General features: G+C 37.1%; 1 protein-coding gene across 1 annotated transcript in view; it reads right to left on the reverse strand.

The window, feature by feature from the left end:
• Positions 1-1,654: 1,654 nt before the first annotated feature.
• The window catches only part of LOC145675469 (protein-L-histidine N-pros-methyltransferase), a 406,706-nt gene continuing 383,624 nt past the window's right edge, over positions 1,655-24,736 (reverse strand). Inside the window, exons 4-5 of the mRNA XM_081745909.1 lie at positions 14,800-14,981; positions 1,655-11,458 (exon numbers count right to left, since the gene is read on the reverse strand). Coding sequence (XP_081602035.1) covers positions 11,247-11,458; positions 14,800-14,981 — 394 coding nt within the window. The 3' untranslated portion in view covers positions 1,655-11,246. The remainder of the gene's footprint in view (positions 11,459-14,799; positions 14,982-24,736) is intronic.

The raw sequence follows: 24,736 nt of genomic DNA on the forward strand, positions 1-24,736 counted from the left end.
ATCCGGAAATGGACCAATCACGTGTACAACATCGTCATAATGTGTTACGGAAATGAGCGAAAAGGGTGGTAAGGAGCAGGAAGAAAGAAGAAACGAAAACAGAAAATAAGTATTTTTGCTTTGGGTGCATACATCACCCATATGCGAAAAAAACGCAGATTTATCTCAATGCATGAAGATGGGATAACACGCAGGAAGGATGCAAAGGCCATTCGTATAGGCAGTCAGCGAGACAGTACTGCGTAGTGGGTTGCATATATCGATCAATGGGAACAAAAATTCATAGCACAGTAGAATGTAATAACAGGTGGTTCATATACATAAGATAAACAGCAACATTAATATTAGTACCACACATGACTATCAACATTATATCACTACGAAAATAGGCGTACAACATAACAGTAATAGTAACAATTTTGTTTTTGTGTTACTACTGCCTACACACATTTTCGTTTCCAACATCCATCTCATCGTTGTTCTCATTACGCAATATATGCAACCCCTCGCGCAGTGCTGTTTCGCTGGCTGTCTATATGAACGGCGTTTCCATGTTATCCCATCTTCGGGTATTGAGATAAATCTGCGTCTCTTTCGCATACGGGCAACATATGCACCCAAAGAAAAAACACTTATTTTCTGTTTTCGTTTCTTCTTTCTTCCTGCTCCTTGTCACTCTTTTCGCTCATTTCCGTAACACATTGTGACAATGTACATGTGATTGGTCCATTTGCGGATGTTATGCTCTTCTCATGGGTGCGTTCTACCTCGTTGAATTGCGTCGACTATGAGTAGTACTTCGTACATTTAAACTTTTCTGATATCTCTTCTCGTTCTCGCTATATTCCACATAATCTCATTTTGACCCCATTTTTATGCCTCTATTTGACCCTTTCAATGTGCTTGTTGGCCGATATATATATATATATATAAAAAAAATACGTGTCGCGTCTTTTTCGATGTTCTTTATGTCTGTGCAATCTTATCACAATCGGCGTGTTACACCTGGGTACCCTGCCTTGTAAGACATGGAGATCCCTTCTCTCCGGTGCTCTTTAACATTGCACTAGAACAAGCAGCAACAGCAATCAAAACAAATCCAGGAGGATGCACAAATAACAGGATAACACTGCACATGGCACATGCAGACGACGTGGTAATATCAACATGGACGGAAACGGGCCTAACAGGAGCGTTTGGAGAGTTTGAAAGAGAAGTGAAAAACCTCGGGCTATGCATAAACGAGGGAAAACGAAGTATATGCTAACAATAAGAGGAAACGCAAAAGAACTAAAGAACAAAAACATGCTGAATTATACGTTCGAACAAACGGATCTGTTTAAGTATCTTGATACAATAGTGACTGAAACAAGTGACATAAAAACTGATATTAAAGCAAGAGTAGCAGCAGGAAACAGGTGCTTATACGCGTCACAGAAAATCATCAGTTTCAAAAGGATATCACGACAGGTAAAGAAAACCATATATAAAACAATCCTAAGGCCAATAATGACATGCTAGCGAGGCATGAACTCTAACTAAAGGAAACAAAACATTATTACTGCGATGGGAGAGAAAATTTTTAAGAAATATATACGGATCAAAAAAGATAGAAGAATCGTATAGGATAAGAAACAAATGAAGAACTGTGCCAAATATATAAAGGTTTAGATATAGTAGCACACATTAAACGAAGAATAAAGTGGGTAGGCCATGTTCAACGCATGGACGAGGACCGACTACCGAAAAGAGTGCTAAATGGAAGGCCAGAAGAAAGAAGATTGGCCGAAAAACCTAGGCTGAGATAGTTACAAGACGTAGAACAAAACGAGAGAATTGGGAATACGACGTTGGAGAACTAAGGCCATGGAAAGAGAAGAATGAAGACGTGTAGTTGAGGAGGCCCCAGTCCTACATGGACTGTAGCGCCGATTAGTAAGTATTTCTAATAGTATTCCTTCTCTTTCATTTTTCTAAATATTCCTCCAACATCTAAATAGTGTCTTTCTTCTAATTCGTACTTCAACCTCCTTTGTAAGTCGTTTTCTCAACTTTCTTATTCCATCTTCTAATTGAGTTATTTTTATGCCTCTTTTCACAAACTCATTCTCAGTCCATTTCCAGCAATCATCTTCCCACCTTAAATCTGAGCACACTATTGATTTTTCAGATTTTTTCAAACAAAATACACTGTATTCATACAAACCTCTGTTTGTTAAGATTCCCGGCGGGAGCTCATGTGGTTCGGATTCCACGTTAATCAGTAGGTCCTCGTCTCATATAGCCTCGCTGCTGAACGGGGCGTTAAACTCAAAATCAACTCAACTCAACTCTGTTTGTTGAACTTGTTTTTCAAAATAAGCATTAGTGTTCACATAAGGACTCGAAAATACACTGCCTTGTTTCTATTGAGCCCAATTGATTGAGGATATTTGCGTTTATCGAAATTCCGACCTTAGCCTTGAGAAGAGCTTTACAAATTCTAAGTACTTGCTTGATCAATTTATCCAACTTTTGCGAAGCTATGCGGGCCCAACAGCATTGAGAATCTTCCAAAGATTTTCAGTATTTGTTGGCATGTGTTCACGGACTGTTAAGATAATTCATCTCACAAGAACTCGATGGATGACAAATCCGGTGACTGTAGCCTTGTATTCCATTTTTGTGATGATGTGAGCGTCCTCTTGCACAACTTGGAGGATTATTTGGGATCGTTATGCTATTGCAGTACAAAGTTACGGTCCAAAACCCTCCTTCCTAATGGAATTGCATGCCTCACTTAAATGTTTCGATACAAGTTTTTGTTTATTGTTCCGTTGGTTTGGACTAAATCGCCAATCTGATCGCCTGTAGAACATCCTCACACAGTGGCACTGCCTTTTCCGTGTTTGACTGTAGGCATTGCACAGTCGGGATAAAAGCGCTTTACGGAAAGGGAGACATACAAAAAACTATCGTCGGAAATTGAAAAGTTGAAACTTAGATTCGTCCGTTCAGTGTAACCTCTTCCATTGTTTATCAGTCCAGTCTTTATGTTTTTGTTCACAAGGAATAGACATGAACGAGTCATCCGGACATCCGAATCAAACGTAGTCCATTCGATAAACCTAACAAAGATATGTTCATGCACAAAAAATTAGGTACCATGGACAACGGAGTAAGTTCCTGAGGCCCATTAACACTGTTAGTATAAAGAAAATTGTAGACTCGCAGTGAAATAGCTATTCCATCAACACTGTTCATTGGAAAGTAATGGTTTATAGTTCATTCTTTTCAGCATGAAACAAGCTTATCAGAGGTGCTATGTATTGAGGTCCATAACGTACTTGAACAAGGAAAATTGGAAGAATGTCGGGAAAATTCCCTCCTGAAATCCCTCCCATCAAATTTGGACTCCTCTGGAGTGGCCCCGGGTAGAAGCACACAATTCAAATGTATCTAACTAAATACTATAGGTGATAAGAAATGTGTGTACCAAGTTTTGTATTAATAGACGTGTTCCACAGCTTTGTGCGCTACGAGCTTCTGCATTCAGTTCACTGACTGTGTTCCATTTCTACCTACAGCAGGTGGTAAATTTTGATACATACGCTACAGAGAAAGTACTGATAAAGATTTAGAATACGCCGTATAATTAGTTTGATGAATTCTTATGAAGGGTTAAATAAGGCTTCTGGCGAACAACACTTTTTTGTGATAAATTACCAAAAATAACATCGTAACATCAAGGTAACATAGAACATATTTCATATAAGCATAATAAATTTTCATTACACTGGACTAAGAGGGAGGCTTTAGCTGGGTGAACCCCCCTGGCTACGCCACTGGAATGAGCTTAATATTCCTTCGTCTATAGTAAGAATGGAATGCTTCAAATGCGAAGGGTGGGCCATTGTTATTGCGAAGCCGAAAATCTGGAATACTTGTCGAACTTATGTATCGTCTCCAATGATTGAGTTTACCGACCATATTCGAATCCATTTTGTCTACGCACAAATTAATAGTGGAAGAAAGGATAAACAAAAGGTACAGATCGTGATCAGAAAAATGGAAACACCTGTAGTTGGCAACACGTCAGATGTATGGGTTGGCAGTGGTGTCATGGCGCCCGCAGCACCGGACCGCTGGTGGTGGTGTGTTAGGTCGGTCTCCATACTACGTCAGGCGCACTGGAACAGCAGTGTCCAGTGGCTGCAGCAGACGGAGATAGTGCAAAATGGGAGACCTCTCAGAATTTCAAAGAGGGCAAATTGTTGGTGTGCGGTTATGTGGAGTGAGTGTGACGGCAGTGGCTACTGTGTTAGGTGTGTCGCGTGGGACAGTGTCGAAGGTGACGACGGCCTACACACCACACGGGAAAACCACATCGGGGGAGCGGAACAGTGGGCGGAAGAAAATCATGAGTGACAGATCACGCCGGGTATTAAAGCGCATTGTCACGCAGAACCGTCGTGCCACTGCGGAGCAAGTGACGGAGTAACTCAATCAGCACCTCCCACACCCTGTTTCGACAATCATAGTGTGCCGCGAATTACATGGCATGAACTTACGGGGTCGTGTTGCACGGGCCAAATCGCTCATCAGGGACCATAACGCTTTCGCACGCCGCAAATGGTGCCGCGACCATGCAACTTCGACCGTTGAGGACCGGAAACGTGTGATATGGTCGGATGAGTCATCCTTCACCCTATTCTCAACCACGGGCCGTGTTTATGTGTGGAGAACGCCCAAAGAAGCTTATGATCTGCAGTGTCTCCGCCCAACTGTGAAACATGGCGGCGACTCGGTGATGCTGTGGACCGCCATATCATGGTTTTCATTGGGTCCTGTGGTCACACTTAGCGGACGAATCACTGCCAACGATTATGTCGCAATTTTAGGAGACCACTTGCATCTTATGGTCCGGATGTTGTTCCCGGACAATGACGCCATCTTCCAGGATGATAATGCACCTATTCACACAGCTGGCGTTGTTGCAGCGTGGTTTGAGGAACATCGGGATGAAGTTCAACACCTCCCCTGGCCCGCCCAATCCCCAGATCTCAACATAATTGAACATCTGTGGTCCGCGACGATTTCCACCTCCATCCTCTCTCACAGAACTGGCCGCTGCCCTGCACGAGGAATGGTGTAAAATTCCACTTGCTACCATTCACGACCTCTATGCATCCATCCCACGTCGCATCAAGGCTGTTCTGAAGGCGAAAGGTGGCCCGACACCATATTAATCTGGTAAGTTGCAATTTCGTTCAGGTGTTTCCATTTTTCTGATCTGTAATTATAAACGATAAAGATGGAGACGCTTAAGAAGATTTATTGGACCAGCTATGAGTCAGATTTAGACGGCATGTTGGACATAGCACAACATTAATTACATTTTGAAACGTACTGATACACATCTGAAAGTAATTCATGTCACCACACGTCTTGTGAAACTGCACTCTCCATTCGTTTAATTCCGAGATGGTCAGTGTACGTGTGCGTGCTTAGTTTTAGGAATAACAACACGCATTTAGATTTTTAGAAACGGTAATGTGTCTTGAAGTTCAAATTCATTCCGACTCGTTACAGTGTTGAATAAATCATGACTAATTATTGGTATATGCCATAATAGTGTGTAAGAAGAAGAGTTGTACAGTAATACCATTCAGTGTTCGGGTTATGGACTTGTTAGATAAGATTACACACCCGAAATTCGGAATACTTTGCTTGGTATTCAATTTTCTTGGAAAGCCCTGTTTGAGAGTATTTCCTCATTAACTCAGAGCTGTTTGGTATGTTGGTTGAAAATACTGATTTTTACCTTTATACTCTGAAGATAATAAGTAGTAGAATATATGAATCTAAAGGGTTGCAGCAAGCAATAGTTGTAACGATCTCGTCTCATTTAATACTTGTTAGAGTCGTAATATATTTTCTACCCATTTCTGTGATTAGTTTATGTTTGATATGTGGTAATTTTAGATGTGTGTTAATTTGTCATGGGGGAAAAGATTTGTTGTGAGCTCTGAGTTCAAAATGTAGTTTAGATATTGATTTTGACAGACCCTCTGGTTTTCTTAGAGAATGATTGTTGCTTTTGCACAATGAGGAACACCGAACTTTTCCTGTCTTTTCAAGGGTGTTCAAAGTTGTTTTGAACAGCAAGCTTGAAAGCAGCGATGAACACAACTGTTTTATGATTTCAAATCATCTCTTGGTCATATATAATTCTAAGGGTTGCAACAAGCAATAGTTGTAACGATCTCGTCTCATTTAGTACTTGTTAGAGTCGTAATATATTTTCTACCCTTTTCTGTGATTATTTTATGTTTGATATGTGGTAATTTTAGATGTGTGTTAATTTGTCATGGGGGAAAAGATTTGTTGTGAGCTCTGAGTTAAAAATGTAGTTTAGATATTGATTTTGACAGACCCTCTGGTTTTGTTACAGAATGATTGTTGCTTTTGCACAATGAGGAACACCGAACTTTTCCTGTCTTTTCAAGGGTGTTCAAAGTTGTTTTGAACAGTAAGCTTGAAAGCAGCGATGAACACAACTGTTTTATGATTTCAAATCATCTCTTGGCCATATATAATTCTAAGGGTTGCAACAAGCAATAGTTGTAACGATCGTCTCATTTAGTACTTGTTAGAGTCGTAATATATTTTCTACCCTTTTCTGTGATTATTTTATGTTTGATATGTGGTAACTTTAGATGTGTGTTAATTTGTCACGGGGGAAAAGATTTGTTGTGAGCTCTGAGTTCAAAATGTAGTTTAGATATTGATTTTGACAGACCCTCTGGTTTTCTTAGAGAATGATTGTTGTTTTGGCACAATGAGGAACACCAAACTTTTCCTGTCTTTTGAAGGGTGTTCAAAGTTGTTTTGAACAGCAAGCTTGAAAGCAGCGATGAACACAACTATTTTATGATTTCAAATCATCTCTTGGTCATATATAATTCTATAATTCTCTGTGCTCAAATATATTCTTCCAATTCTTTACTAATATTATTGGGTATCTAGTAGGATTACTACAGGCATATTTTTGTGGTAAAATGTTAGTCAATTAGTTAGCCATAGATTTTTCTGGCCTCTAGCACGGCATCAACTACTAACTTCACGGACACCTCCCATTTCAACCGCTCGCTTTTCTTTCGTACTCTATCCCTCTATCTCCCCAAAAATTAGTACAATAAATAAATTAAAGTTTACACTTACTTTACTAAATAATAAATGCAGCCTTTAGTATACAATGTACTTACTCCTAAAACAAAAAGCTTTTTGTTATTCAAGTAGTCCTCACACATTACAATTCACAGATATTCCATGGTTCCACACAACGCTTAGAAAAAGCATCATCATCAGTTAAAGTGTGTTACGAAAAGAACACAGTAGTTTGTCTTGATATAATTCAAACTTCTCTCGAGTATCACAAATTGTACATATACAATACATTAACAAATATAGTATAAACTTACAAACTCGCTATTCACTGTGTCTTTACTGCACATCTTTGTCATTTCAAATCAGTCTTGGTGGATTTGCTGTAGACTTAAAACCAAATAACTTTTCACTGGATATTTTAAGTATCAATCAACCACATTCACCCACAAAATGACATTTCGTCACTATCACAGGTACGCATAAAGCCTTAGAATTATTCCAATAGATCCTTATTCGTATAGCCTCACTATATTCTACAATGTTTAAATTTACTGTTACAAAACTATTATCATTATTATTACAATTATTATTTTAAAAAAGAACGAATACATGTAGATTCATGTTATAACCTAATATTATATATATTATGCAGTATCATACGGAAAACTTCGGAAATATGTTCTAAACTTACTCTTAAATTCTTTTCCCGTTATAACATTCTTATGCTCAAAAATTAAGAATAATTAGGGATAATGAGGAAGTCAGAGAGAAGTGACACTAAACATTTGATAATTCCAAAATTATCATCGCATGTACCTTCATGAGCAACCTGATACAGCTGGTGCCGGTTGGTGATAATGTAGCAGAGTGTGAATTGCAATTACAGAAAAGCGAAAACCTAAGCGCATTTTACTGGAAGCTCAGAGCAGTTTTTGGTGGTCGCGAAAGTGGTGGTAAAAGTATCTGTGAATGTTAGCTGTAATAAAGGTCTCAATAAATGTATTGGAGAGGTAGGACCATTGGATGACTGGAGCGATGCCAAAATGGTCGTAGCGGAGGAGCTGAGTGTTTCGCAAGGAGTCATTTCTTGATTGTAGAGATGGTATCAAAGGAAAGGAAAGTACTACGACGGTTCAGTAGCGGTCATCTGAGGGCAACAACGACCCGGATATCGGTATCTAGGCCTAACTGCCAGACGATACGGGCTGGCGTTATTAAAGGCAGTTGCTATAGAGCGCTTAGTGGTCATTAAGATGACTGTTTGAAGTTATACAGTGTATAGACGGTTACATGAAGATGGGCAATGTGCATGAAAGATCTGTGATAAGTGTCCCATTGACTGCCGTTCGTATGGATTGCTAGTGTAGAGCATAGCGTGACTGGAAACACGAACAGCAGACTCTGTACTGTTCATAGACGAGTCCGGATTTGGTTTACGAAGTAACTCATCGTACTCTGATCTGGAGATAATCTGGAAACCGCTAAACGAGACCAATGTGGGGTAGGTACTATTATAGTAGAATTACATTGGGAAGTCGTACCCCCACCAGCTCGACGGCTTTTCAGGGAGTATTGGATCCTGACTTCCATTTTATGAATGACAACATGTTCATATCGAGTGTCCTTGCTGGATTAGTACTTTGAACGGAGGATATTAGGCGAATATCGTGGCCAGTCCTTTCTATTGATTTAAGTGCATAGGATGCCCTCGGAGAAAGTATTACAGAACGTCACCCATCCTGTAGGACTCTCAATGCTTCCTGGGTTGCGTTAGTGAAATGGGGGACGCCATACTCCACCTGTTGTTGGATAATCTTATGAACAATACACCCAATCGCTGTACGAAATGTCTTGCAGTCCTGAGTAATCATACAAGATATCGATATCTCTTCAGCACCTCTAGAATATGGTGCAATTCACGTGATTCTCCCAGGCAAGTCTTCCTCTTCTACGGACTCTAGTCGAGTGCTTAGTATTTCCTTGTGTCTATCTACTGTAAGTGTGATCCACGTGTTTTAATGTTTTTTTTATATATGCAGTTGTATCAATTGTATCAGTAAAATACACTTTTAGTTTTATTGTTACGTATATATTTTGTATTATTATTATATATATTTTTTAATAATTGTATTATTACTTATAGTTTCTCTTGCAATTATTATTATTATTAATTGTAATACTAACTGTATTTCTTGACGAAGCCATGAACGCTAAGTTCTTACGGCGGATAATTAAATAAATAAATAAATAAATTGCTGTCTTTTTAGGTTAAGCCTCCAATGGAACCGAATACGAATGCGCATTAACTGCTTCCACGGATCCGAAAATCCGCGAATCTGAATTACGTCTAGTCTATCTTTTAAAGATTCGTCGAACTCTGTGATTTCAGAGTGTAGCTTGAGGGGGAAGAAATCTTCGCGGAGCTACGAAATTCTTCATAGGGTTCGATCAATCTCAATTTTGGTTAATTTACCAGTATTTTTGAAGTTATACTTTAACCCCTTGTTTATTCAAATTTCCCATGGGGGAAACTAGAATCCTGCTTGAAAATAGGGTTTTGGGAAAGCAATAACAATATATTAACTTATCAGTGGTATATGCAAGGGGTGGTTTCGGGGTTTTAACCCTCCCTTGAGGGAAATATTATGCAAAAATTAACATTTACCATATTAAGACATGTATACAAACATCTGAAATTACATGAGCTTGGGAGCTTCAACTCCCCCTTCCTTGACGAACTTCTGCGTACCCCACTGTAACTTATCACTTAAGTGAAAAGAAGTAATTTCCATTTTCTGTCATATTCCTTTGTCAAGGAGTGAAGTTCCTCTAGAGAACCATGAAGACGCCAAGACCCACTGTATTCATTTTACCTTACATTATAATATGTCTGGATTACTATAATGGTTACTATAATTTAAGATGAGAATATAAATAAAATGTGAAACTTTTCACAAAGACAATGGTTTATCACACACGCGTTCGATGGAAGGCCTGACTTCACCAGTATGAACAGTGTTGAATTGAGACACAAATAGAACTATTTCGATAAAATAGACACAATCACTCTCGTATTTTCTAAAAAGTATATTTTCACTTGATTTATTCGTATTATTATTTCTTTTCGTAAATACTACTTCTACTGTGATTTCCCAGGCTGAAAATTGCATCGTTTCAACTGCAGAGGACACTCTATTTGGACGAGTTCGCACAAACAATTCCAGCATGTTGGAATCTCGCACTTGCTACTATAGTGCGCGTCACCCGAATTGGCGTGTGGCATCAGCCAATAAGCTCGTAGTGCGCTGTTACTAAACCTTCAGGGAGGAGCCCAATCATTCATAATTGATTTTGTTCGTATTTATGGATAATTATGAATTGTTAGATTTCTGCCTGAAGGTTTAGTAACAGCGCACCGCGAGCTTATTGGCTGATGCCACTAGGGATGCGCACGAGACAAAATTTGTGGCTGTCTCGTCACGAAAATGTGCTGTGAAAGTGATGTCTCGACTCGAAAAATGTATATTTCACTATTGGAAGAGCCGTGTCTCGACTCGAATTTTGTCAGGAAAATCCTGTCCCGACTCGACTCGACTCATTTATAACATTTTTATAACATCCCTAGATGCCACACGCCAATTCAGGTGACGCGGACTATAATCATCAGTCTTTGTAGTTCGCAGGTCGGAGCTAGTGGAGGCAACGCAAATCATTTACACTGGGATTTTCACATTGATTTCGGATCGTGTGGAGGCACCCCTCAATTATTCTTAATTCTTGAACACAAATGCATATGATGGCGCAGCTACTTGGATTTTCAAACTCCCAATCAAACCAACGCCTAAAACAATACTCCAGATAACCAAAAGGCCATTCTTAATACTACTCAACTTTTTCAGGTCAGTAGGAACCCTGATTTAGGATATCATCATAACAAGACCATGAAAAACGTTTGAAATCACCTGTATACAACGGACTGACTTACTTCTATGCTATATACTTCTACACTGTACAAAAATTTGAAAATATATATTTATACACCCTGAAGATTTTGATTTCTATTTCTAAAGCTAATATACCCACAAAATTATATGTGTTTAGTTATCTCTAACTTTCAGCACAAATACAGCATCATCTAACCAATAAAATGACTGATGTAGGTCGCCTTCACAAAGATAGGGAACTCTTGACCAACGCTCCACACTAAAACCAGCTGGTTCTAATACATTCTTGATAGTGCTAGTAACTTGATCTTCATATGTGGACCCATTAATTGGCAGCCATTCCGTGGGCTTGTGATCTGAGCGACCTGGAAATTTCAAATAAAAAAGACATGATTTTAAAAAATCCAAGGTTTACACACATTTTTAAAAAAAGGGGCATTAACGTAAATACAGCTCAAAGTTTTCTGTGAAATCTACACTCTAATAGATATCATCTCATATTCTTAGCATGCTTGAGCTAAATATAGTGCTGCAAATACTAGGCATACAATTTATTATTATTATCATATTAATTCTGGTTTGCCTTGGTGCAGTGAGCATAGATGATTCGGAAGGGGGTTACTATATTCAACATATATATTCATTTTCATTGTTGCTGTGTTGCCAGGCAAATTAGATTTAGATAAGCGTACATTAAGTACTTACATTATTGAATATTCTTATGATTACTTGTAATGCTTTCAATTTTGAAATGTCAAGCTCTACGAACAGCACTAATATTATGCTATAAAAACAATCCAACCAACAAACAAAAAGAAAGCATGAAATTTAGAGAGTTTACAATGGAGGCATCGAATAAAAGTGGTTGAGAAGTCAGAAAAGCTGTTATATGCAGACGACTTAAAATTTTATTGTCATACATGCGGAAAGGGACTGTATTAGTTTGCAAGATGACAATAATGCACTTCATTAATGATGCAAAATTAATAAGTTACCATTAAATATTGAGAAGTGTACTCTAATGTCTTATACAAGGAAGAGAAATTATTTGGAATTTAAATATTATATTAATGACACACAACTACACAGAGTTGACCACGTAACTGATCTTGATGTCTCAATATGATCAAATCTTTCGTTCGATATTCATCTCAATGGGATTGCAAATGTGGCTTACAAAACTCTCGGGTGAACAATGAAACTACGAAGTAAATTCAAGAATAATGATGTGCTTAAAATTATATATGCTGCATATGTACGTCCCAAACTGGAATACGTGTTCATAATATGGAATCGTAGTGCTTAAAAAGAATGAGATAGCTTCGCCAATAGTATCATCTGAAATCTTTTGTTCTATATTTAAAAAAAAAAAAAAAAAAAAAAAATGCAGCTACTAACATTTTCACGAACCATTACATTATACGAATGTAGTAAATATATTGCATATAAGAAGAATATATTGTAAAATAGTGTCCAATTAGATATCTTACAATAGATATATTTGATGTATAAGTAAAACAATATTTTGAACATTTAACAGCATGTAGCACAAATATTCGTGAATTGTAACTATGTATGCCTACGCTGAACATTGTCAATAGGGTACACCCGTTCAATATACAATAAATAAATAAATAAATAAAACTAGCAATCACTCACTTAACCTGACGTGTATACATGCAGCAAAACAGAAATCATTGACGGTAACGTCTTTTGGGACTACTGAAGCATTTTATACTGCTCGTTCAAAACAACGTAGGCAAAAACTGAAAACCTGTTGCTCCTATGGTTTTAAAATAGGGATAAAAAATAATTTAAAGTGCAAGAGTAGAAGCTTGAAGCTCATTACTAAGTAGTTGCAAAGGTACTCTTAATTTCATGAGATACGATAAATAATGAATCTCAGTGAAACAAGAAGTGACGCAAAACAGTTATACAAAAGATTCTTACATTATAATTTCCTAACTTCATTAGGATTTTGGGACAGGGCATTACTAGCAAGGTTTCGAAAAAAAAAAGTAAAATCTGAAATTTGTTACACAACGGACAAATAATCTGAGAGAAAAATACTTCTCTCTTTGGTCAATGGAATAGAACACCTAAATTTATGCAAAATTTATTCATATACGCTTGTCAGTACTGTATAACTTATAGAAATAATATATTTGTGAGGGGATTTCTTTTCTAACTCATTGGAAGGTGCAGGAGCCAGAGAAAGAGAGATAGAGATAAAGAGAGAGATAATGAGCAGAAAAACACGAGTAAGATAGGGGGTTAGGGCGCCGAAGGTACAAGGTGCGTACCATTTGGAATTACTGTCAGGGCTGGTTCATGGTATTTTGAAACCTCAGGCGAGAAATATTTCGGCGTCCCTTTAATATTTCAGTGCCCCTAATTTAGTGATATTACCCTTTTTTTGTGATTAGGTAAGGGCCTTTACCTAAACAAAAAATACTTTCCTGGCCTGAACGTAAGTTAGTCATTTAGATTTCGATCAAGTACGCGATGAAGTTTGCTACCATGTATGGCTACCGTACATAGTTGTATCGCCTTGTTAATTCACAAACTCTGTAAAGCAAAAAGAGAAAAAGAAGTCATCTGCCCGCCGCCACCAGGCCTCGGCCGCCTAGTTTACCTATATGGACAAGCCAGTCCTGAAGGACTAGCTCAGGAGAGTAATGCTCCCGGAAGTAGGAACGAAAAATACAGTTCTGATTGGTTGGCGTTATCCATTTCTTGCCACATTGCATTCAAATAACAGAAATCAAACAATTGATGCTGTTGGTTTTCGTGGCCAAGTGGGCTAGCGCTATATGCAAGTAACGCAAATCTCTTTTGGCGTGAGTTCAAACCCGGCCCAAGTAAAGTTTTTTTTTTACATTTTCATAACACTTTTTAAATTAAAATAAGATGAAAATAATACTCAAAAAAGTGATTTACTTACTTTTGTGCAGATTAGTAGTAGGAACGGGTTAGAAGCCACGCAGGGCTCGTTTTGTTCCCCTTGTACTCCATGATATAAATTTTGTGACTAACTTGAAAACAGCTGGCTAGGATAGCGCGTAAAACAGCTCGCTAGAGTAGCGCGCGAAAAAACACTTCCGGGAGCATTACTCTCCTGAACGGGTCGTAGTCTTGATTATTGTCTATTAAAATAACTTGGGGAAACGCGTTGCTAATTACCGATAGTTCACTTAAAATGTCTTGGAAAATTATATACAAGGTATTGAAGTGTGTGTACTGTGTACCAAAGTGCAAAGTATATACGTGTATTATATCCCGTGTTGATAAAGCGCGGTTTATGTATAAGAAGAACCCTTCTAGTTGACTTTTGTACTACTGATTTATTTTAAACTTTTGAATGGGAGAGTTAATCATACACACTGGAAACGCAATAGTTCTTGTATTAGTTCTGTGGAAATCATATCGTAAAGGTGTTCGAAATAACGTGAACATTCCTACTTTATGATTACGTCATGGACATGGATTAGTCCTACTGCAGACCATACTACTAAAATAATAAATATTGAATTAAAAAAAAAATCTTTTAAGCCTACATATCGAGTTTTTCAAAGCAATATAACCTGCTTAATGATAGTCCGATCTGCACAAAAGCATTATGAAACTAAAAGTTTTAAGAATAGAAGATAGCAAGAATCAGATCCGCCAATTGGATTTATTATATTTAAAAATATATATATATTACCTGTTTCTACATATGGACTGTAAGGAAGAACTAATGCCACTACTATTGTTCCACCAGGTTTTAAGGCCAATTTCAAATCACGCAATAAGGATAACGGCTTATCACATCTGTCAAGCAAGTTAAGACAAGTTATCACATCGAATTTCTCATCACCAGTGGCCCATTTGTCCACATCCAGTAACCTGCAAGCGAAAGAAATTAATAATCATTTAATTCAATTACACAGATTTACAACGAACATTCACGATAACTTTTTTTTTTAATTACCTCTACATGCTTCGCCATGATACACCATTGTAAGAGAATGAACAATTGCTATGCTTTTCCTAGGTTAATGTGCGTTTTCGGCATAAAACTATTTAAGAAGCCTAATCACTGCGAAATTTAAATCCTGCTAATTTTACAGTAATTATGTGATATCTTCAAACATAAAACATAATCGAAATGTGGAACAAGAACTCTCTAGACAATGTTATTTTGCATGAGGTGCCGTTACCATGACTCATCTAGTAGCTTTCCCTTTGCAGCTATTTAGAATCGCGAAAATAACGCCGATTTTTTTAAATGGCTGAAAATCGAAAGCAGATAAGTGTGTCGTGATAACAGCATCTCATGTAAGATAATATTGTCTACCGCGCTCTTGTTCCACACTTCGATTATCTTGTATCTATTTGAAGATATGACACAACTATTGTAAAATTAGCGGTATTTTAATTTTGTCGTGATGAGGCCTCTTCAGGCGTGGACCTACCGCTTAACGTAGACTAAATCCCGTTTGATTCCACCGGGAACCGAACTCAGGTATCCCATTATATGATTGACTCTCTAGATATACTTAATAGTTGAAATATCTATATGACAAACTACCAAACGAAAAGAAATTAGAAAAAGAAAAAAACAAAGAAAAAGAAAGTCCTCTTGCATCATTACGTTATTCTGTAATGAGCTAAAACACTAAAAATGATTAAAGATTATATGGTATTTAAATTATTGTATTGTAGTAAATTTATTTGGTTTATCTTTATAACGCAAGGTTGCTTGAATTCAATACATGAAAAAGAGGGAAAATAAATAACAAATACAAAATAGTCATATTTAAAAAAGCAAGAATTTTAGGAATGATCAAAAAATGGATCAAAAGATTTCGATGTTGGCCAAGAATTTTAGGAATGGTCAAAAATGCATCAAAAGATCGCGATCTTGGCCAATTAGTTTGTGGATCAGGGGCCATAAATTTTTTGAACTGCCCTTAAATCGAGTTTTCATACTTTTTACGGAATAAGCACACTATACTGAGTTAAGTGATAGTTTGAGTTTGATTCTCCAGATATAAGACCTACAAGAATTTTTTTTGATTGGTTACACTAAAATACAAATTGCTGAGCAAAGAAACGTGTGTTATAAAATAATAAATGTGGACTGGCTTCATCAGACAGTGTCAAGTCTGATGTGTCTGATAAAGCAAATATGTTCAGTTAGTTGGCGAAACTGTCACACATTTATTATTTTATAACACACTTTCTTTGCTCAGCAATTTGTAATTTAATGTGTTATTGAATATAGCAAAGCTAAAGCCTGTGACAAACACCTTGGCATTTCAGCTAAACGAATAAAACGTAAGTTCTGATGCGACGTTGCCAAATGGTAAAGGGATGTGGCTATGAATAAGCAGAGGAAATACAGCGCGATCACGTGACACGGGATAGACGTGGATGTGTACAAAATAAACGTGGCAATACCGCAGGCCTCTCATTTGCTAGCAGCATTTAAAGGGAACTTGGAGCGCCGCCTTCAAATGCCAAGATGTTTGTCACGCCGTTTAGTATGAATCAGTTAGTTTTTGATTGGAATATAAAGGATCTTTTGATGCAAAACGGTATCAGGAGCCACAAAATTTTTAAATGACCCCAGTTTTCTTATTTTTTACGTAATAAGCACATCATACTGAGTTAACCGATAGTTTGGGTTTGGCTGCACTATAACTAGTCCTGCAGATATAAGGCCTAAAATAAATTTTTTGATTGAAATATAATGGATCTTTAAATGCAAAACTGGATCAGGGCCCACAAAATTTTTGAATGGCCCCTGAATCGAGTTTTATTTATTTATTTATTTATTTATTACGTAATAAGCACATCATACTGAGTTAATTGATAGTTTGGGTTTGGTTATACTTTATGCAGTTCTCCAGATATAAGGCGTACAAGAACAAATTTTGCCCGAAATATATTTGATCTTTTTATCCAATAACCAGAACATTCACTTTAAAACCCTGAAATATATTGGATCTTTGGGTCAATTGAATCAGGAGTCACTAAATTTTTGAATGGTCCCTAAATATATATACGGAATAAGTGTAGTTCTGCAGATATAAGGCCTATAAGAAAAAATGTTGTCCGAAATATATTTGATCTTTTCATCCAATAACCAGAACATTCACTGTAAAAACTCTTCGGTCGCTTCCGCAGTAGTATGTTTTTATGCGTATTTTGCACGAAAGTATTCAGGGGAACAAATAAAAGTAGCCTTTCGTTTACTGTAATATTAATTTAAAAATCAGATTTAACATCTTCCGAAGCACAAATGCTAATATTTTGTATATGACTGTACCTCACAATATATTTATTCACTTTAATAAAATAATATAACTAATAGCTTCTATATTTACTACTATTCCAGCAATGATTCACGAAAACACATTCGCTAGAAGAAAAACAAAATAAGCTAAAAGCACGGTAAACACTGAACAAAGCCGTTATATTGGCCTTTTTATGTATTTTTTCTTCTAAAAATTTCAGAGAAAGTAATTATCTAAGATCCTGTATCTAGTGGGTAGATAACTGTTAAAGAAATAGGAAAAGCTGTAAACTTGTGAGCAAACACCGTGCAAAGTGCTGCAGAAAAGTTCCAAGTGGGCCATATAATGTGCACTTTCCGAGATACCTTCTACTTCCGTTAATTAAGAACGATGAAACGGAACGCGTTAGGCCCTCTTCCCTCCGCGCGCGTATACTGTGCTCTTAGTTCGTTAATTTAACACAATCTCTTTATACTCTCTTCTCTCGACTCCCAAAAACACACACGCACACTACTCATACCAATAATTCCAAAAACTTTTTATTTTCTTCCTTCTCTCCTCTGAGAAATGTACCTATATATGCGCGTCGAAAGACGGCGGGAAGAAAAAAAAAAAGAATAACGAGAATAAAAAGCACAGTGTAGTTTTCAACTTTTCTTCTTCTTCGCCACCATTTTCTTGGCCTCTTTTCTTTCTCGTGTGTGGTGCCATTTCTTCAGCGACATGAGTCTGCATTACAGTGATTAAATCACTGCAACTTTCCTTCGCACTTACTCCCTGGGACTGTAATTCCTGCAATTAACATCTTGAGACAGGTTGGAAACTTCTCGCCAACTTCCATCTTCTTCTCCTTCTTCCCACACTCTCTTACTTCTAAAATCGAATCTTAGACCTAATTATGGGGGAAGCCGTTCTTACCAACAAAGGACCTACCAACTTTTTTTTTTTATTTCTTTAAATTCTATCTTCTATTTCAGCATTAAACAAAAAAAATCTTATCTTTTTTTTTCCTGTTTTTCATCAAGAAAGTTTACCAAGCTAAGCTAAGATTCAGTTCAATCAGCATGAAGATGAACTTTCTTCATCTACTACTTTAGTCAATGCATTCGTCTTCGTTCCCCACTTTCCCATAATTAACTATCTCTTGGATGAACAACAGTTTTTTGGAAAGAATAGGAAAATTTTTGTCCTTTTTCACTTCTTCCTTCTTTGAGGATGATGAACGGGATGGCAATAAGATTACTATAGAAAGCAAATGCATAGCAAAATTGCCACGTACTTTATAATGACACCCTTTTGTTGACGGAAATTACACATTTCAAAATAATAAAAGAAATCTCCATCATCATCTTCTGAATAAATTAACGAATCTCAATCATTGATACTAAAAAAAAAAAAAAAAAAAAAAAAAAAAAAAAAAAAAAAGTGACTATCTCAAGAGCTTAGAGGATAACTATGAAAGTTATGGCTTAACGCACATTCTTGCTTTCGTATTCACATTAGAATTTACACAATTCGCCGTTCACTTCCACATGCCCCAATTTACCCGGAATTACATAATCTTTTTCCCTTAAAAAATTGATAAAAACAACAAATATTTCGATTTTTCTCCAAAACATGAGTTAATATCGTTCGTGCGACATTTAAAAACTATAGTTTCATTCAGGGGTGGCTTTAGGATTTTAATTTTGGGTAGGCCCGCTCCCTCGCTTATGGATACATATACATATTTGATTGATTAATGACAGTACGAAAATAATCTTACAGTAGTGATTGATACTGTTTCTTAAATAATTAACTACCATTAATATAAATAGTGCAAAATATATTACTCTTTATTGCATCTTTCAGTGTTTTTTGCATCATCTATTTTTCAAATTTTTTGGGTAGGCCCGTGCCTACCTGGTCTATCCTTTAGAGCCGCCATCGCTTTTATTAGTCACTTATGGTGAGTATTGATTTACTATTAAATTAATACTGGTACTTCAGCAAAAACAAGTGGATAACCACGAGGAAGGATCAGAAACTAACATTATAAGGCCGATATTTCTGGAGTTTTGTCTGTTATAGAGGAAGGAGGAGTTTACGGCAATTTTAATACATGGAGTTGGCAACTGTGCAGAATTTCATCCACCCACCACGTACGGCTCTAGCTGTATATAAACACAAATGGCGACTCGTTTGGAAAACTAGTCTGCTCAGTTATTCGATTTCTGTTGGTTGAAATTCACCAGCAGCTGGTAGAGGTTTACGGAGAGATTATAATGTCTAGTCAGCATGTCACAGAATGGTGTTGAAAGTTTGCGGCTGGTAGAAAAAACGTCACCGACGAGAAGTGAAGTGGTCGACCACGCTGTTGAAGCAATTTCGCTGGCACAACATCGACCACCTTCCCTACAGCCCGGACTTCGCTCCAAGCAACTTCACTTCTAGGTGGCCGTCGCTTTGATTCAGACGAGGACATAACACACTTCATGCCAACGTGGCTGAACGAAGGACAGGATTTTTACCAGGAGGGAATCTTCAAACTCATCCGACGATGCGATAAGTGCCTCAACCGACATGGAGACTGTCGAAAAATAACCTACTGTATATACTGTATATACTCTCTGTTGGCTGTATTGGTTGTATGTTTCACTGCAGGTTTTGTAACCTTACTTTTTGATAATTCCTCGTATCGTATACTGTAAATTTTTATAGGCTGCTCCGGCTTTTTTTTTTTTTTTTTTTAATCTGGGATCGTTATAAAAGGACTAAGTTAAGAAATAAATGGTATTGTTACGTTCAGTTTCTGATGCCAAACAATCTGCATCACATATCAAGGGGGTTCATTTTTATTACAACAAGTATCATCAGTTATATCGCTATAGTTTTAGAAAGAAGACAAGCAACATACGTATGTATAACTTTGCATAGGATTACAATATTCTGAAATCCCAAAATGTGGACACACTGAAATCTGAATACTCTCATTACGTTAACATGAACTTTGAACCAGGGGCGGATCCAGGGGGGGGGGCGATCGGGGTGATCGCCCCCCCCAGAAGAGGAAACTTTTCTTATTTTTTATATATAAATAAAACCCATCCCAAAGTTTGGAGCCTTTAAAAGTAGCAATATGACAACCCACCGCTCCCCCAGAAGTCGGTCCTGGATCCGCCCCTGCTTTGAACACACCGATGATAAGTTTAATCTTTTATTGTCAGGTTTGCTTTTAAAACAATATGAAAAATATATTGAAATGTACGAAAAATAATAATTAAACAAGATTATTTACACAGCAATCCTTTAAAAGAAATACAAATAGACGAGCATAACTTTACGTGTCAAATGTCTGAAACATTTGAGCTTTAAAAATATGGACAAAATACGGGATTTCGGAAAATGTATGCGGACGGAAATTTTTTACTCTTAAATTACGGATGTTCTCATAAAAGCTGACATATGATAGTCCTAACTTTGTGTGAAGTCATTTTCAGTTTTCTGGTTCTTATATACACAACCCCCTTTCTTGTGATTGTCGTTTTATAGTATGTTACTAAAATCAGTTACTAAAATACTACTGTCATAATTTTCTCCCATGCTGTTATTTATCCAACTTCATAAAATCAATTGTCTTCATTCCTCTCTATATTAATGAATCGAATACACATTCTTTTACCTTCGACAATAACTTGCACCCTATTTAAAGGCACAGCATCGCAATCCACTGTTAGCAAATTCTATGGCAGAAAAATAAAATTCAAAGGAATACAAAAAATGTAACAGTGAAACAATGATTTGGAATGTGAGGGAGTACTTAAAAAAAAAAAAAAAAAAAAAAACACTCTAAGGTTCATCTTATAGAGCAGTACATGTTCATCTAGGCTCTGGGAGTCTATGATGTTAATTTCAGTACCACATCGTTTTACAAGTTCAAGTGGCGATCAAAATTCCAGTAACAACTATTATATTCTTCATTTGCATGCGCTTGAATGCATAGCTTTGTGATCCAAGGTAAAATTTAATAACAAAATCAAACCCGTTAAAATAAAATTAAGGAAAAAAGTAAGGAGCATTTTGCCGTTAAGCGAGAGCGTGAGATGAAAAATTGAAATAATAATAATAATAATAATAATAATAATAATAATAATAATAATAATAATAATAATAATAATAATAATAATAATAATAATTATTATTATTATTATTATTATTATTATTATTATTATTATTATTATTATTATTATTATTATTATTATTATTTAGTTTTATGTCCCACAGTTATGCCATGCAAGTATAAGGAGACGGTGACGATGAAAATGAATGGTATAGAAGAATGAATAAGATGAAAGCAAATGGGAGAGACCACGCATTCAGTGCTTGTCCATCACAAAGTTAAGTTGGCACGAGCTAGGATCGAACCAGGCATCCCACACACTAGAGAGTTGCTTTTTTTTTTTTTTTTTAAATATTGACTGCCCCTGCCGAAAGCTTTCGTAAGTCGGCGTTGTTGATTGTGATGAACCGTTGTCCGAAGAAAAAATATTCTTTTATATACCAAGAAGTCAACTCTTCGTCTATATTGCCTATTTTTCGTGGTTTTTCAGCTTACATCTTAACTCGCTCAGAGACGACGAAATACCTTTAATTATAAACAGAGAAAATGTAGTTGTCCTTCTTAAGGCTGATTTTTCCTGATGACCATCGCGTCGAAACACTACGGCAAAGTGAATTAAGGTTGGTTTCTTAATGACCGAAAGAGCGAGTGAGTGAGTAATGAAGAGAGAAAGAGAGAGAAATTCGAACAGCGGGGGAGTGAGCGTATACAGGAGGGCTACGACATCCTCATTAGCTGTCGTTTCCTCATGACGATTAACACTCACCGAAACTCTTTTCATAATGCTTTGGCCAGATTGAACTCATCACGACAAAGCTAGGTCATAATCATCCACAGTAATACGGGCGGTTGGGGTGGAAAGTAAGAGACAGTGTTTTTTTTTTTATCGTTTTTGCGTCAGGCACGTCTACAATCTGTTCATCTTAAAAGACAACAGAAAATATCCTACAAGAAATAAAGAAACAAAAAAGGATGAGAAAGGCCAATTTAAGACAAGACGGACATGGTATTCCATTAGTTGAAGGTGGAAAGAGGCGCCATGATTGAGTTTAATCACAACGTCCTCACTGCCAACTGTCTGTATGTTCCTTTCGTTTGTTTCCCAGCAATTACTAGCCAACTTCACATGTTTCATTCGCTTCAGCTCATTTGTCACCCAGATGGCCCATATTCATATGGTTTTTCAACGACGAAACCATATCCATTGTTTAGCATCTCTTTCGAGAACAAAACCACAAACTACTAGTCTTATGGCTGGGTGAATGTCTTGTAAGAAGAACAACTTTTAGATGGACATTATTTTCTTTTTCTTCTGCTTTTGTCTTCTGCAATATGCGAATTCATCTCACTGTCTACCACTTCCTTTTTCGCTTTAAATAATGGCTGATTTTTTTTGCAACAATTATTTTCTTGAAAGGACCACAAAGAAACGTGAATAAATGTATTAGTTCCATTTCTTTGTGACACTTCAACGACCGACCAGAACTTCCTTCTTCGTTGTGTATCTCTTATTCTTAAATTAATCAATCTGCTATTAATCAATCTGTATAAAGTTTCTATAAATTAACGATTATAAGAAACTCAGTTTTACTGTCAAAGATTTTTAAATACTCATGTATTTAGAATGTACTAGCTAAAACGCTCCTTCTTCATACGGGGAGAATGCGTTTATGAAAAGTATTTGAACCTCCTCTCCCCCTTAGAATACATATATCAATGAAAGCGTAATAATAATAATAATAAAACTGTAATTCACCCCTTTCCATCTGTCCCTTCTCATCGCCATGCCCATGGGGGTGAACTTGCACTTTAGGCCTACAGCTCACTGGTGACAAAACAATTGCACAACTATCTCGTCACTGTCGCCTACAGTCAGCAACTTCATCGAGACAAAACATTTTTGTTGCCACACCCTCACTCACTGGCAAAGGCAACAGAAAAGATGCCGGGCATTTGATATCACAATTTTTCGGGATTGGACATAGTACGACATATTAGCTTCCATTGCAAACACTTCTCTTCACGAGCTGCACTCGGAATGAACTGTTATGCGAAAAAAAAAAAAAAAAAGCTTGTAGAAACTCTTTTATCTCCCCGCTTGGAGGTACCTCGGCAACTTTTCTGTCGCCGTCGAGTCTGCGAGCGGACTCCCATATAACTCAATGCATTTAGCCAGGGCAACAAGATAGTTGTCCGACAGAAACTTGCCAGTGAGCGGTAGGCCTTAATGTCATTGAGGGGTGTCACTATTCATCTCAGAGACCCCGAAAACTATGGATTCGACACAAATATCGGTCGTTTTCCTCCGCCAATTTTTACATGTCACTCCTTTCCATCCCCATGCTGATGATGGATGAATTGGTCTAAAACGGCATCAATGTTACTATCCATCTCAGCAAACCTGAAGACTATAGATTAGACATTAATATCGATAGTTTCGATTATTTTTACATGTCACACAGTGCCTCCCCGCCTCTCAACCCTTCTCCCGTCATTGCCGAAAATAATCAATATATAGTTTGTTTCTTTAATCAGAGTGCAGTTCGTATATAAAGAATGCCGCCTTCTACTTGTGGTGCCATAAATAAGTCATCGAAATGCGGAATCTTGCGGAAAACACCTCCGATAACTAAATGGCCAACCAAATCCTCATTTCAAACAATTGATAGTCGCTTGTCAAATCCACGTGGAGTTTTAGTTGCCACAGTTCTAAATGCTGTCCTCTAAGTTAGTGCTCCACTCCCCTGTTCCCTAGACCAGCTTCCTTGTTCTATCATTGCCTGACATCTGTTTCATATTAGCCATAGTTTTGGAAAGAAAGAAGAGACATAGTGGATGTTAAGACTTGCAACCCCGCAAATGCGGTCCAAAGAGGGAGGGAGGGAGGAAGGAATACTGTTGTAAAATTCAGCATGGGAACTTCAAAGACATTTGTCGAACTGCACTCCTATTGAGTGAATATACTATAATTATCATAAGACCCTTGGAAGACTCCCTTGGTTGATAGAGGAAAGGAGGGCAAAGTGGATATATGAGGCAAAGCGAATAACGCAATTTACAGTCAACTGAAAACAGAGGGCAGAAAATGTTTGCCCCAGTTTATGACGTCACTAGTGAAAGAAGAGAAGGACGTTACTGTTTTGTGTGTATGTGTTGTTGTTTAGACGAGAGAGGAAAAAAAAAGAAAATACGCATTTTGCTTAAAAAATTCAAGAGTTAAGGATTTTGAAATATTTTCTTACTATTCCGTAGAATGTTTG

This window comes from Thermobia domestica, chromosome 18 (assembly GCF_964235325.1).
Source record: "Thermobia domestica chromosome 18, izTheDome1.hap1.1, whole genome shotgun sequence".
Lineage (NCBI taxonomy): Eukaryota > Metazoa > Arthropoda > Insecta > Zygentoma > Lepismatidae > Thermobia > Thermobia domestica.